At 41.8% G+C, this 15,278-nt stretch overlaps 2 protein-coding genes across 11 annotated transcripts in view; one reads left to right on the top strand and one right to left on the bottom strand.

Moving 5' to 3' along the window:
- Positions 1–15,278, bottom strand: part of LOC118510623 (double-stranded RNA-specific editase Adar-like) — a 136,954-nt gene that overhangs the window by 20,048 nt on the left and 101,628 nt on the right. For 4 of the 10 annotated variants that reach the window (XM_036052971.1, XM_036053381.1, XM_036052701.1 and 1 more), the window contains 8 exons: positions 7,883–8,132; positions 6,873–6,893; positions 5,502–5,680; positions 4,582–5,347; positions 3,065–4,231; positions 1,337–1,772; positions 715–1,239; positions 44–295 (listed from right to left, as the gene is read on the bottom strand). In XM_036052971.1, the coding sequence (XP_035908864.1) occupies positions 44–295; positions 715–1,239; positions 1,337–1,772; positions 3,065–4,231; positions 4,582–5,347; positions 5,502–5,680; positions 6,873–6,893; positions 7,883–8,030 (3,494 nt within the window). In that variant the 5' untranslated portion in view covers positions 8,031–8,132. The other 6 variants (XM_036052886.1, XM_036053141.1, XM_036053062.1 and 3 more) reach the window with 6 other exon arrangements.
- On the top strand, positions 10,236–14,894 carry LOC118511740 (kinesin-associated protein 3). The gene is made up of 8 exons (XM_036055233.1): positions 10,236–10,445; positions 10,788–10,905; positions 11,048–11,417; positions 11,504–12,870; positions 12,947–13,112; positions 13,202–13,545; positions 13,634–13,872; positions 14,205–14,894. Exons 1-8 carry the CDS (start codon positions 10,300–10,302, stop codon positions 14,242–14,244), a joined length of 2,790 nt encoding a protein of 929 aa, XP_035911126.1. The 5' UTR covers positions 10,236–10,299; the 3' UTR covers positions 14,245–14,894.

Below are 15,278 nucleotides of genomic sequence, written 5' to 3'. Positions count from 1 at the left end.
TCCACTTACCCCCATTGATCAGATAAACACTCTTTCCACTTACCGGTACATGTGAGCTGGATGCAGCAGACTACCGAGCACAATCGAGTGCAGATAGATTGGCTCAATGATGGAAGCTAGCAGCGAACCCTGCAAACCGAGGACGTTCCATCGTGAAATTTTGTCCGAACACGACATGGTCAGCAGCCGCTGACCCTGCAAAACACCGTCCCACGTTTGTATACCATCACTGCTCTTTACCGGAATGGTTCCCTCACCCGACTCAACCTTTGTGCGAAGCTGGCCGCGCGCTTTCCTATTGTACGACACATAAAAAAAAAACACATGCACGCAACATTGCATTACTAAATGCTCACCAAAGTGGTTTATGAGAATGTTATTGTGACCTTGTTGCATGGTACACGTTGTCGCTTTGTTGAATTTAATCTATAACAAGGTATTCTATCACAAGTAACGATGATCTATCGAACACAATCAAATCTTGAAAGGAGAGAATGGAATTCTCATGGATAACACGAAACATAATTTGATAAAATATCATAAATACAGTAAATTCTAGAATTAACTTGTAATAAAATATTCTCGCAATATGACACAACACCGAACAAGGCAATGCGTTTTAACGTGCACCAAAAATTCACAACATTTCTGATAAACCATACATGTAAACGAAAATAGGATGCATGAGGAGCAACAAAGGAACAGAAAAGTTACCGATTAGGATGCTTATCCACATCCATGCTATCGTTCTCGTGTGGACTAAATACACGTGCATCACCGCACGGCGCTGTGTTGATGTACAGATGGAAATAAATGCCCTCTTTTAGAGTGTAGAGGTTTGAGCCTTCGCAGGGTTTGTTGAAAATAATTTCCTGTCGTGCTTGCCGATCCGTTGCACCTGGATCCGTTTCCTGACCGGATAGTTGTGCCGGTTCGTTTACGGCCATCGCCGATTCGGACGATGTTGTAGCCATCGTTTGCTGGCATAGCAAATCAAGCTGACTGTAGAAAAAGTCCATCAGGCCGCGTCGGGCAATGATTTCCGCATGGGAATCATTGATAACCGAGCCGGTAACGCTCATATGCTCGCCGCTAACACACTTCGTACCGGTAGCGAGTGAAATTACTCTAGCTGTTTTCACGTCGTACCCGTGCGTCATGACGAACCCGGCTAGCACTTTGCGTCGGCTGTACACGTCGCTACCCTTCATCACCTCGTTGAACTTTTCGATCACCAATCTACGGGCAGATGATGAAGAGAATGATAAAAATACATCGTTAAAATACATGCGTTACAACACGGTACTGTTCGGGAAGCTACAATGACTACACTTACTTGCCCACCGCATCAGCAAACGTTTGTGGTAGCTCGAAGTTTTTGTTCTGCGTAAAACTGTTATCACCATTCAGCGTGACACTCTGGCCTCCGATCGACCCATTGCTGGTGCCCGCAGATATCAGTCCAAATTTTGACTGTTGCAGAGGGCTGAAAGAGATGTTGCATATCGAGGCGAGGGCGGCCTTTGCTGCTGCATTCTTTGCCATCTTCTTCGACGGTCCGGTGCCTTCGAAGCGCTGATTATCATTGACTGTAACGACGACAGTGAATTTCGAATGCTGAAGACCGTCGGACGAGACACACTCGAAATGGGCATCGGTAAAGAGTTCATGCAAAAGCATCACTGGTCCTTTCTCCGGTTGCGGTTTCGGGTGATGGCCGGATACAACATTTCCGCTGTTGCGTAGTGCGGTGCCAGACGACACTTTCAGCTCTATACTCCCACAGTCCATGGGCGGGCCAGGCAGCGTAGTAGGTAGGCACACGCGACACGGACGACAGAATTACACAGAACATCACACAAACATACAAGAACACGCAAGCGAGCGAATGAAAGAGAAAGAGATAGAGAAAGAAAGAGGGGAAGGAAAAATGGAGAGAATAAGAAAAAAAAGAACTCATTATGGTACGCAATGATCAGCTTGATGGAACCATCTTGAGACACATTGACACATAGAACGAAATGAAGTAAAAAGGAAAAGTGTACGGCGGAAAAGGAATCTACTACGGCAAACACTATCAGCAATAACTAAACATACAGTGTTCGGTAAGATACTTAAGTTTGGGGTTTTTAAAACGAGCGGAAAACACAAAACGACTTCCTTAAAAAAAGGAAGTTAGGAAGAAATGCAAGCAGTAATTTAATTGAATTTGCAGAGTTATTTATAATGTTCAGTAATGCACGACCTACATTCAGATCACTAGCAACCAGAGTACAAGGAAAGCCAATTTAAGTGTATTGCGCTATATAAAATAACGAAATCAGAACTATTCTTGAATTTGATCATTCGTGGAACGTTAGCGTTAAACGTTAAAAAGTGTTATATAAAATCCTCGATTACTTTAGGTGAGCACGTCGTCCATAGAAAGAATCCTCTATGAGGCTAAGCGGTTTCTATTTTCAGCATACCTTAGTCTTTTAACACAAAATCCCAGCAAGCCACTGTTCTAGCATACACAAAGTATATTTTTCTTCGCGTAAACAGTGACGAGAAAATGCACACAATTAATCATTGAGACTACTAATTAACTATGAACGCTTCTTCAACGTTCGACTCCAAGCATAACTTTGGATGCTTTGTTTGAACATATTCTAGAGCATCGTAATATTTCATTGCTCGTTCACTTTAAACAATTATGCAACATGTCTTTAGCCTACCCTACCCTGGCATTGCATAGAGTGCTACATGAATTCTTTTACAATAACAGAAAAAGTTCTAATGATAATTCAACTAGATTCAATTGAACTATTGCATCCTGGGGGTAATGGTTTACATGATTGTAAACATACTCTATTAGAGAGAGTAAGGGATCAATGAAACGAATACATAAAGTAGAACAGTTTGAACTCTGCAGCACACAGAGAAAATAAAAGGGCGCTCACAGTACAGGATAAGAAAGTAAGAGGCACAGAGATGGAGTATACAATATGAACAAAAAAAATGCACACAGAACGGAGGGTAAACAACGAAACGATAAAAAGAGGAATTTAGATTTAATACTTGCTTTCGAAACGTTTCTTCCATGCTAGAGCCTTTTCATTCGTATTTTTAAATAAGTTTAAGCTTTGTTGAATTTTTTCAACCACTTGCCGATGACCGTTTTGTGCGTAGGGACTCAGGTTGGGCGGGATGGCAGTGTTTGGAAAGGGATAGCTAACCGTGTTGGAGCCGGGACAATCGCGTATATAACCCTTTTCGCTCGCGCTGGTAGTTGTGAGTACAGAGGTGGGCGAGGTAACGATCACAATGGCGGTAGCCGGATTGGTGGTACCGTTCGCGATAGTGGAAGATATGCCGCCACCACCACTGCCACCACCACCACCACCACCACCAGTACTATCACCATCACCACCACCACCAGCACCATCACCACCACCACTACCATCACCACCACCACCAGCACCACCAGCACCACCAGCACCAGCACCAGCACCATCACCATCACCACCACCACCACCATCGCCACCGCTGCCACTAACGGTAGCGCCACTGGTGGAAATGTTCTTTGCCAAACCATCCTTAGCGAGTGCTTTACTGGTCAGTTTAGTAGTGGTGGTGTTAGTGTTGGTTAGATCATTACTCACTAAGGACAGATAGGAATTGATGGATGCGTCAAAGTTGCCGAACTTGTTAAAATAGTTGTTATGGCAAGATTGCTTCTGCGAACCGTTTATCCTAAACGTATCGTACTGCAGATAGTTTACAAAGCGATGTAAATCGCTCGCAGCCGCCAGAGTGGTGTTGTTGGTGGTTGTAATGGTCGATTTAGAGTTTTTCGTTTTTGGCTTCTTCAACGCGGAAGCCTCGTTCGACAGAGGCTTGGCGTCGAGTTTGTCGGCCATGGTGGTGGTGGCGGTAGTGTAAAGTGTTTTTGCTAGCAACGTTTCGCTCGGTGACATTACGTAGCCGGCCAGCGGCAGCATTAGGATGGTGGCAGTATTGTTATTATGATTATTTTTATTGGCGCTGGGGTGGTGGTTGGAATCAGCAGCAATCGTGCTACTGTTGGTGGGTTTCGGAATGGCTGGGTTAGGTTCTAGGGGAATGATGGCAGCGGCGGAAGTTTTGAGAGTGGTACCGGTGGTGGAAGCGGTGACAGTAGTGGTACCGCCAGAACTAACGCTGATATACTGTTCGTAACTGTCGTTGAAAGTAGTTCCAGTAGCTGCAACTGAAGGACGATACAGCATATCGATGAACACAGAACATTAGAAATCGGTGAATGGAACAATGAGGTTAAAAAACAACGGATTTTATGGAAAGGCTGGGACGGGAGGGAAATGGAAAAGGAGGCCGGGCGGATAGGGGGCTTGTAAATCGTTTGAAGTAGTCAAACAAAAAACGAAAAAAAAGAACAGGAACGTGTCAAACCAAACATGAATTCTCAAATGCATCTACACACGGTTTGCACTTCATATATGGTTAACAATTCGTAAAAAATGGGTAACAATAGCCTATCATGAATGGGAATGTTATGTTATGGACAACAGGATTAAATGGAATAATAATAATTGCAATTACTGTTGGTTACGATACTGGATGCCGCTGCTGGGGCTGTTCGGGCGCTGTTCGCATTGGCGCTGATGGCTGCTGTTGTTGGTGGCGGTGGTGCTGCTGATGCCTTCTCTAGTGACGGCTGCCTCTCAGTGTCGGTAATGGAATGCACGCCGCCGGTAGCGATCGCTTCCTTTCGCTGCCAGTTGTTGCCGTTGGTTGGCATCACCACGACGCCTTTACTGTTGATGTTGCTGTTCGAATGTACCGTGTTGTTACCGCTAAAGTCACACTGGCGGTTGGCAGCAATGGGCTTAATGCTGCTGTTATTTAAGCAACTGCTATTGCTGTATGGGCTTTTGCTGCAATTGTTGTTATTGTTGTTTTTGTTGTTGTTGTTGTTGTTGTTGCTGTTGCTGTTGCTGTTGTTGTTGTTGTTGCTGTTGCTGTTGCTGTTGCTGTTGCTGTTGCTGTTGCTGTTACTGTTGCTGTTGCTGTTGCTGTTGTTACTGTGTAACGAGTTGTTTGAATTGACTGTAATGTTTTCAGGCACATATTTTCCACCTGCTGAGACCATTTTTTCCTGCATGCCGGCCACGGTATCCGACAGTGGAAAGATGCTATTTTCGATCATCGGATCATCACTGGTAAAGTCAACGTTTTGTAGCGGTTCGATCGGTGTTAGTGTTGCTCCATCTTTGAATTGAATAAAACTGCGCAAAGCTGAGGCTGCAGCAGCGACTCGAGCTAACTTTTTACTCGGCCCGGTTCCAACAAACTTTTGACCGTCAACCTGTAACAATTGGGTGGTTTGTGGCGTTGTCAGACACAGAGTTTGGGTAAAATGTTAGTAACTGGACTAGTACATAACAAACGGAATGCAACTCCACACTACAGCTGTGTTTGTGTGTGTGTGTGTGTGTATTCGAGCGCTTTGCTATGCTTACCACTACCGATATCGTGAAGAGCGGAGCATGAACCGGTCCAGTCTGTGATTCAACTTTGTACACCAGGTTGCGTTTTAGTTCGTTGAGCACTGCAACTGTGTTTTTGGTTTGCGGAACCTGTTCTACCCGCGACTCGCCCGACTTTGATGTGTTTTGCAGTTTACGCCGTTTTCGTATTGCTAAAATTACATACCAAAAAAAAACATTACTACAGTGATCCGAACCTTACAAACAAATAAGTGAAATATGATCATGATCCATCAAATACAAAAAACCAAATTTGAGAAAATTAAGAAAGAAAACAAGACAATAATACGCTTTGAATCAAAACAATCAAACTATGACAGATTATATGATTGAAATTAAAAAACAAAAACTGGTCTGAAACACTCGTTGTAAGAAAGTGTTTATGTTTCTTCTTCTTCATCGGCACTACAACCTCGAGAGGTCTCGGCCTGCCATTTCTGGATTTCTGTGACTTGATTTTACCCGTTGCAAAGTAGTCAGGCCCTGCGTACGGGGAGGCGGCCTGGATGGGATTTGAACCGGCGCTGTTATCGGCTCGGTCACCCGACGCCCCAAGTGTTTATGTTTACTATTGCTAAATATGTACGCATATTAAATTTAACTTGGTTACTCGTAGCTAATTTTTTTTTCTGAACCCGAAAATCAGTGTTTACTATTGCTAAATATGTACGCATATTAAATTTAACTTGGTTACTCGTAGCTAATTTTTTTTCTGAACCCGAAAATCAGTGTTTAACATGACCAAACAGGACATTAGGGCAGACAGAAGAAGTTTACTAATCAGATATGAGAAAAAATAGTATCTTATTTTATAGTATTAGTATAAACATATAACGACTTCCATGTCTTATAAAAATCGAACTTTGGAGTATGATCTATAAAAATATTTTTGTTGACAACATCGGTCGTGGGCAGCTGATGCGTGCGAGTACGCAGTAGCGCAATAGTTATAATGATTGGATTTATTTAGGTTTGTATCATTGCTCGTTTAGTCATTTCGTGTCGTGCATATAGTCATACGAATAAATACCCCGCCTTACCCATTCAAATGAAGGCAAAAGCGTTCGCAATCGAAAACACGACCCAAGACTACGTCTTCCTCTTTGGTCGAACAATCTTGGCTTACCATTTTTCATTTCTTCGACTTGATTTGATAGAATGTAAATCATTTGTTTTAAATACTCCGCAACAAACACTTTCTTCTCAGAGATAGCTACTAGACGCACGAAACACATATTTGCGAAATAAGCAAAGCAATAATAGTACAGGCCGTTTGCCACAACAGTATTTGGATTAAATTCGTGCAATGTGTTTTGTGGTAAAAAAAACCAAAACATATCTTACCTGTAGAAATCCCATTACCAACTACAAATTCCCAAAAGGAAAAAAAGAAAGGAAAACAAAAACAATATTAATTAGCCTTTTGTTGCAAATCTTATTCAAAAGCAGGACAAGTTCAAAACTAAAAACTTGAACATTTACTTTTGATATGAATAGATGAGAGAGGAGTTAAACAAGTCGATGGCGTGCAATCCAGCTAATCTACATCTACATTTAATATTTATAGCTATGCTTCGAAAACTATAATGAAATGTTTATGAAAAGCGCGTCTTTCTGATGTGGAGTTTAAGGACAAGCCTCAGTTTCGAAACTAACGCTACAAACGATTGTATTGCAATTATGGATATTCGAAAATACATATAAATTTCAGCTACAAATAGATTGATGCAGCATTCTCATAAATCGGCTTTTCTTTTTGTGTAGCGTACATTCGCGTTACGCCGTATCGTGCCGTTAATGCTGCAATAAAGTATCCACATCAACCGTTCAACAAATTTCAATAGTTGCTAAGGTACTATAAACACCGTCATGCAGATAATATGTGGACGAGGGACGTTGCGTGGGTGTAGTGAGGATGGTTAGTGTGTGGTAAATAAATGGCAACGTAGTGCTAAACCTTTAATTAATATATTATACTGCGGACCGTTTTCGGGTCAAACACGAATAGTAAAAGGGTTCTACCAGTAAAATCGAGGCCGAAAGAGTGTTGTCTTGATTGTTGAAAAGGTCAAGAGTTGGTGGAAAATTATGGAATGGAATAGAAAAGAACGAAAAACAAAACTAAACTCAAGTGACCGATTCTATGCTATGCTACGGTGACATGTTAATAGCCGTACTGATGGTTGATTTGAGAACCGAACAAAATAATTTTATGTGCTATGGTACTACCTACTACTGCTAGAATTCGAGGTAGTTGTGGACCCTACAACGAACCGCAAACTTAATGTGCCAGGCGGGCGATTGACTAGTATCGCCTCACTACCAACTACTCCGCTGCACGAGCGGTCAATTACCTGGCGTAATTTTGCGCTTCGTTCCCCGTCTCGGCGAAGGGCTCAGCATTGCGGACGATGGATAGCTGGTGTTGTTTTTGTCGTTGATCGCATTGTTATTGCTTATGTTGATTTTGTTGTTGGTGTTGGTTGTTGCGCTGGTATTCATGTTGCCGTGGGTTTTGTGCGGAAGTTGAACTTCTTTTTTGTAGTTGATTTTGGCAAACTTCGCGACGGTAGCAACAACACAGGCTACGCTCGGTTTTCGGGGCTGCAGGAGTTAACGCGCGCGGTTGGGATAAGTAAGAATAATTTTAGAATGTTGCATTATCACACTTTTCACACACGAGCATAAGCTGACGGTTCAGGTGTTCCGGAACAGGACGACGACGAGATAAAAAAAGAAATACACAAAGACACACATATGTACGCACACCACACATTCCCATAAGCACTACTTCTTGTTCTCTTCGGGACGAGCTTCGAGGAGAGGAAAATATTTTCACATGAACTATTTCCACTAGAAAACCGTGTGTACGTTTTGCATAGAGGTGAGCGTTAGCGCTTGCGCATCGCAATATTTGTACGCATTAATTGTGTACTCGGTCAGAATGCAGTCACTTATGGATTGGGTTGGAATCGTACAAAATGGCAAGACTGTGCTGCTAAATGTAAACCACCTCGTTCCTGTCCTTGGCACTTGCTTGCGGTTCCAGGGCAAATAAATAGTGAGTCAAACTAGCGAGTAAAGGGAAGGAACAAAAATGCTTCAACAATACAACGCATTGTGCTCTGCTCCCTTTTCAAAGGAAACAAGGTCTCGCCAGTACGAAGAAAAAAGAACGCGCAGCAAAAGCTGCGAAGGAAATATCACTTCTGCAACGATTCCCTCCTTTTCTATTCCCGCATTAGCAAAGTTGCGCCAAGATGTATGCGATTCCGGTAATTGAATCGCCTCCCGAGCGATTCGACAGGGACCTTCTTCGGCTGACTGGCTAATGCGAATTGCTCTACCGCGTGAAGACGGTAAGCAAACCGGCAAATTTTAAGGGTGGAAAAACGCTCACTCTAAACTATACGTTCTGCTCTTCCTTTCGGACCGGAAGCATAGAACGGATAACCTATTTCGTTGCAAAGCCTACTGGTACACTAATTTTCACTATTAATACGTAACTATAGCAATAACGTACACCGTCGTTCGAGCTACAATTTCGCCATTTTGAAACAAGAGCAAAAAGGAAAAAACGGGAACAGCACACTATTCTAAGCAGCGAAATGTAGGATTCTGCTGTATTTTTTCTCTCGCCGCCATTCAGCTTCAATCTTTACGAAACATCCAATTTTCTACTATCGGCTCGTGTACAGCACAATGCAGTAACGGTTAAAAGTTCACTTTTCTTAACACAGGTAATCTTAATTTGATGTTATGTTGTTACCGATTACACTAAATGGCCGGCACAAAAAAGTTCACACGCAGAATTCCCATCCGTTGAATTGCTGCTAGGAAAATAAATCACTCGCGTGAAGTTCTGCGTTCCATTTGACAAGCACAATTGTTTGTGTCATATTTTTGTGGAGGTGTGTGTTTAGGTGCGAGTCTGATTCAGAATGCGTTCGAGCAGTTCGAACACTGCTCGACTGCTCGATTCAATTATGTTTCAAACAAAAATATATTCTTAACATCTATTCATATCATTCAAACAGATTAATACAGCCAGATTGCACAAAAAAAACAAACAAACAACTGATTCAAACAATGGGCATCGTTGATAGAGGCGCAGAGACACCCGTCTGCTCCGATCAGACGACGGTTTTGAACCGGGTTTGCAATTACTGGCACCTTCTATGATGCTTGTGCTGTCTTTTATATTCCAACTTCTATTTACCAAAAGAGAATTTTTATGGTAACTGCACGATGTAGTTGATGAAACTGTTATCATACTGATCCATTGGTATCCAACCCACTTAACGAAATCGTAATGTTTTCTCACTCTATCTAAATTAAATCTAAATATTCTCTAACCTACCAAAACGAGAAAAGATGATGATTTTGTTACCTGGAATAATTATCGAATCGATAAGATTTGATTTGTCTAAATGTTGCTTAAAATAGTCTCATTCGTGAAAGTGAGGAAGTGTTGCATCAATGCAATACAATTGTATTGGCCGTATTGTCACCACCGCATGTGGTGAATGTGAATTACATTAACGCAAAAAACAATAAAACAAAATTAAGTAGGCATTTCCTCCTAGTTATATTATTTTTTTCGTGCTTGCGTACTGCCAGACAGTATCGTGTAAACAAGCAATAAGCGATGCCATACCAACATAACAGTCTCGAAAATCCGTGCCGCCCGAATATTCGGTCCATACAGAGGACCACGGATAAACCGTCCGTTTCTGTAAAATTCGTCAGAAAAGTGATAGTTTTGCGTTGTATGCTGTTAGCCAACATTTTGCATCTGCTAGCGGGATTAGTGTTGTTCTTTTTTACCGTTCATTACATTTATTACATCGTAACAGCACTCTATCGGTTCTCTGGTACCGTTCAGATGCAATCAGAAGATGCTAAATATATCAAAAAGTGAGTACATATCAACCCTAAACAAACCTCAAAATCCCGTTCAAGTAGGTGTGTGTTGGGAAATGGTAGTATCGAATGGTTTGTGAATATCGATTTTTCCCATGTCTGAGCTATTCATGTTTGGAATGTAAAGCCTTTTGTCAATCGATCACAGCAACCTTTGCTGTAGGCCCAAACAGAGCAAAACATGGCATGACTTTATTGCTGCTCCAATCCTAGTACGAAGAAATTGAATTGAAAGTTGTACAAGAAACTGTCAAATGTTGAGCAACCAAAGATTGACTAGATTTTGTAAAACGTCCGCTGTTACGCTGAAACAAAACATTTCTTTTTCCTCCGCAGACGATGGAAGGGTGGTACAGTCGAACCTCACCCTACCGAAAAAGCTCTTATTGTGAACTACAAGCTGGAGGCTGCTGTCTTCGGTGACCCTGGAGATCCCATGTTGGAGGACAAAAAGGTTGGCATTTCCGGATGTGGGTTCCGGATTTTTTTAGAAATGTGAATTTAAAACAGACTTATTTTTCATACGTTTACTATAGGACTGTTGTTACTGTTGTTTATTTATTTGAATTATCTGTTTGATTGCTTTATTTTTTTAGGACTGTCAACGCATCATACGGTTGAAGTCATTAAATTCCAAAACTGATCCAGCTGCACTTGCGCGAGAAGTGGTAGAAAAGTGTGATCTAATCCATAAGTCGCAGCTATGTGACATTGAACAAATCATCTACTACTTGAAGAATCGCAAAATGGTAGAAAATCCGGTTGTCAGTACTGGTCACCAACGGTCCGTTTCGCGCATATCCGACAAACCAAGCTCAACCATCGACACAGAAAAAGCTTCAATCAGAAACGTTGATGAGTATATTGAGCTGCTGTACGAGGATTTGGCTGAGAAGGTGAAAGGATCCCGACTAATATTGCAACTAGCGCGCGATCCGGATAACTTGGAAGAGTTGGAAAAGAATGGTATGAATGATTGGGAATGAGATGCAATGAAAAATGCAAAACAATTTTACTCACATGCAAACGTTTGGTTTGGTTTTATTTTCTAGAAGCGGTACTTAGCGCGCTGTCGCGTGTTCTACGCGAAGACTGGCGTCGTTCGTTGGATCTTTCCACCAACATCATTTACATCTTCTTTTGCTTCTCTACATACACAAATTTCCACTCAGTCATAGTGAATTATAAGATTGGTTCGCTGTGCATGGACGTGATTGATTACGAATTGCGCCGGTACGATCAGATGAAGCATGACATTGAGGCTCGCAAGACCATGTCCGCAAGTTTCAGCAATGGCAACGTGAAGGAAAAGGAGATTGATGTAACCGGTGCAAAGAATAGCACCGAACAGTTAGACACGATTATCGATCAGGAAAAGCCAAAGGAAATGGAACCGCCAAGACGGCGTATACCGGAACTTAAGCAACGTCCCAAGTCGGGCAACTGGAGTAGCAATCTAAGCGGAAGTGGCATTATTATGAACAGTCCTCTCACCAAAGCACACTCGATGAATAACAGTTACCACGAGCAGCTGACCAATGAATCTAGTCCTACCAATCATGGTTTCACCACCCCGATCACTAGCTCTAACTCGACTGAATCGATGAACACTACCAGCAATATTCCACATACGCCGGGCTCAACTGGGGCGGATATCGTTGGGTCAGAAAAACCAGATCCACGCAAGCTGAAAGACGACTATGATAAAATTAACAAGCAGTTTAAACTGTTTGTTCGCAAACAGGAACAGCTGCTGCGTGTTGCGTTCTATCTGCTGCTCAACATAGCGGAAAACGTAAAGCTTGAAGAAAAGATGCGTAAGAAAAACATAGTAAAAATGCTTCTGACAGCACTGGAGCGGCAAAATTTTGATCTGCTCGTGCTGGTGGTTACTTTCCTCAAAAAGCTCTCCATTGTGCTGGACAATAAGGAGGAAATGTATGAGCTGAACATCGTCGAAAAGCTGCCCCGACTGTTGCAATCCCAGAAGGATCTAGTGCAGATGACGCTGAAGCTGCTGTTTAACCTTTCGTTTGATGCACGTTTGCGGGCAAAAATGATTCGCGTAGGACTATTACCGAAGCTAGTCACGTTTCTTAGTGATGATAAGCACCATGGAATAGTGACTAAGATCCTGTACCACATGAGCCTGGACGATAAGGTAAAGTCCATGTTTACGTACACCGATTGTGTACCAGTTGTGGTCGATATGCTGCTGCTGAATCTGAACCAAAAGTCCGACCCGGACCTCATAGCGCTCGGCATTAATCTCGCATTGAACCGACGCAACGCGGCGATGATGATAGAAAATAACCGGCTACACAGTCTGATGTCACGTGCATTTAAATGTCAGGATACGCTGATCATAAAGATGATACGCAACATCTCACTCCATGACACACTGCGGCCACACTTTGTGGTAAGTGACAACAAGTAGGAGGGCAGGTGGATGTATAACAAGATTGGTTTTTCACCAAAGTTTTTTTTTTCAACAGGATTTTGTGGGTGATCTTGCTAAAATTTTAACCGAGTGTGACGATGAAGAATTTTCCGTCGAATGTCTTGGCATTTTGGGTAACCTAGCCCTAGCCGATTTAGATTATTCACAGATTATTCACAACTTTAACCTTATACCGCTGATTCGAAATATGCTTGTACCGGGTAAGGCACCACGCAAACATACGCATCGGCAAATATGGGTACGCAGAATTGGAGCTACTAAAATCTTATGTTTCATTTACGGATGCTAGGTAAATACAAGGATGATCTGGTTCTAGAGATGGTTGTTTTCATAGGCACGTGCGCATTGGACGAATCGTGTGCTATGCTCTTATGCAAAGCGGACGTCATTCTGTCCCTGATAGAACTGCTCAAGGCTAAACAGGAAGACGATGAGATGGTGCTGCAGATAGTGTTTGTATTCCAGCAAGTGTTGCGTCACGAAAGCACGCGTTGCTACATGATCAAGGACACCGAATCGCCGGCCTATTTGATCGATCTGATGCATGACAAGAACGAAGAAATACGTCGCGTTTGTGACGTATGTCTCGACATCATTGCCATCACTGACAGCGAATGGGCATCGAGAATAACGGTAAGCGTTGGTGGCGCACAAAACTGTAGTAAATGAGGAAAGGCTATATGCATTGCGTACTTACACATATTACACGGTTCCCTTACAGCTGGAAAAGTTTCGCAATCATAACAGCCAGTGGCTTAGTATGGTGGAGTCGCAAGAAACGGCAGACGATATGCAAACGTACGGTCCGATTGAGGACGACGAAGCAGATCTGCCTACCTACCTAACATCGGAATACCTTGATCAGCTTTACCTGCTTGGTGGTGACACGAACGATGATATCGATTGCAATAAACATCGTTCTGGCTCTTCAATGTCTAATTACAGTCGCCCTGTTAGTCGGTAAGTGAAATGTCTTTATTTACGTTTTTTTTTCAACTTCAGATGTCCTCTAGGTATCCCTGTCAGGGTGACAATTTTAAACTGAACTCATCCCTGGCTAAACCAAGATTTCAATTGTATTGTAGAATTTGTTTATTTTATGCTGTCGTAGTATCCGTGGAAAGTTAATAAGCCGGTATTATGACATCGAAATTCCCTTTAACTTAACTTGGGCCTATATATTTAAGGATCATCGCTTCTAGTAGATTAGAAAAATAGATGAATAACTTGCCACTGTTTTAATCTATGTCGTAAAATCTTAAATTGCAAAACATATCTCTTTTCCATTACAGCTATAGCCGTGATCTAGAAGATATGGAAATTATACATTAAATAATGTGCATCGGCTTGCCGGGAGTTTGCAATCGTTGGTATGTAAAAAGCGATGTTCAGGAGGACAAAATTCAATCTATTGGCAAAGCAGAATAAAATAACCCCATCATAACTCGCGGCATATTTTTCGCTAAATCCTGCACTTTGAATAACCCTACAGTACTGTCCCTGCCAGGAGCTGTCAGGAGAAGTGAACGAAAGTGTGTGTGTGTCAGTCATTTTATATAAATGTGCCTACCCAGTAGCTACTACTCGCAATTGTATGATCACACACAGCAGCAAAGATAAATGCTATGCGGCAAGCAAGGCTTAGTAAGGAATAATGATTTGGTTTTTTGGTTTTCATTCCAATTTCCGCTGGTACCGTGTGCCACACACGCGGGTTAGTTCTATGTAAAACGAAAAAAAAAAGATTTAACAAAAGTATTATTTTTTTTTATCTAGCAGGAAGCGTACATGTCTTCAATTTACATATATTTGTATAATTATCCAAACGCAACAAGATAACAGTAACTCTATAGTAAAATTGTCATTGGCTTTTTTTATTCTCACAAATAAAAAAAATACACTCTTCGGTACGGTATAAAGCTTTATTCTTTACATTGTGCAGTTCAAGAAATAAAACCCCAAAACTATATAATGATTATGTAGATACATTTGATCATCTCTAATTATCTTATCATTAGGAGTCAATTTAAAACTAGTTCATCAAGTGGTCCTTTGTACCGTTTTTATAATTATTATTGGTATATAATTTTCCGTTTTATCCAGGTTTTGAAGTATTCCTATTTACGCTGCCACATATTGGAAAGACCTTGAACTCTTTTTGCTAAAGGTCCGAGTTTATTTGAATCGAATTGGCGCCATTTTATCGTGTCGATCGTTATCTGTTTATGTCAAACCTGTATGTTTATCGCAAAAGGAAATCTAGTGACATAAATCTAACCACCCTGTTTTGTTGTAATTTTATTGTGCTTCCAATCTTCTTCACACTTTAGCACAAGGCAACGAATCCCCTTTGCAGGGCTGACTTT

This window comes from Anopheles stephensi, chromosome X (genome assembly GCF_013141755.1).
Source record: "Anopheles stephensi strain Indian chromosome X, UCI_ANSTEP_V1.0, whole genome shotgun sequence".
Lineage (NCBI taxonomy): Eukaryota > Metazoa > Arthropoda > Insecta > Diptera > Culicidae > Anopheles > Anopheles stephensi.
Note: the sequence above shows the minus strand (reverse complement) of the source record. Positions and strands in the feature narration are given on the sequence as shown.

What these genes read in the sequence shown, in the direction of transcription:
- LOC118511740 (XM_036055233.1), top strand. Translation starts at nt 10,300, where the DNA reads ATGCTGTTAGCCAACATTTTGCATCTGCTAGCGGGATTAGTGTTGTTC. An exon ending in TCGAAATATGCTTGTACCGG is followed by an intron (nt 13,113 to 13,201) that starts GTAAGGCACCAC and finishes TACGGATGCTAG; the next exon opens with GTAAATACAAGGATGATCTG. An exon ending in TACAGTCGCCCTGTTAGTCG is followed by an intron (nt 13,873 to 14,204) that starts GTAAGTGAAATG and finishes TTTCCATTACAG; the next exon opens with CTATAGCCGTGATCTAGAAG.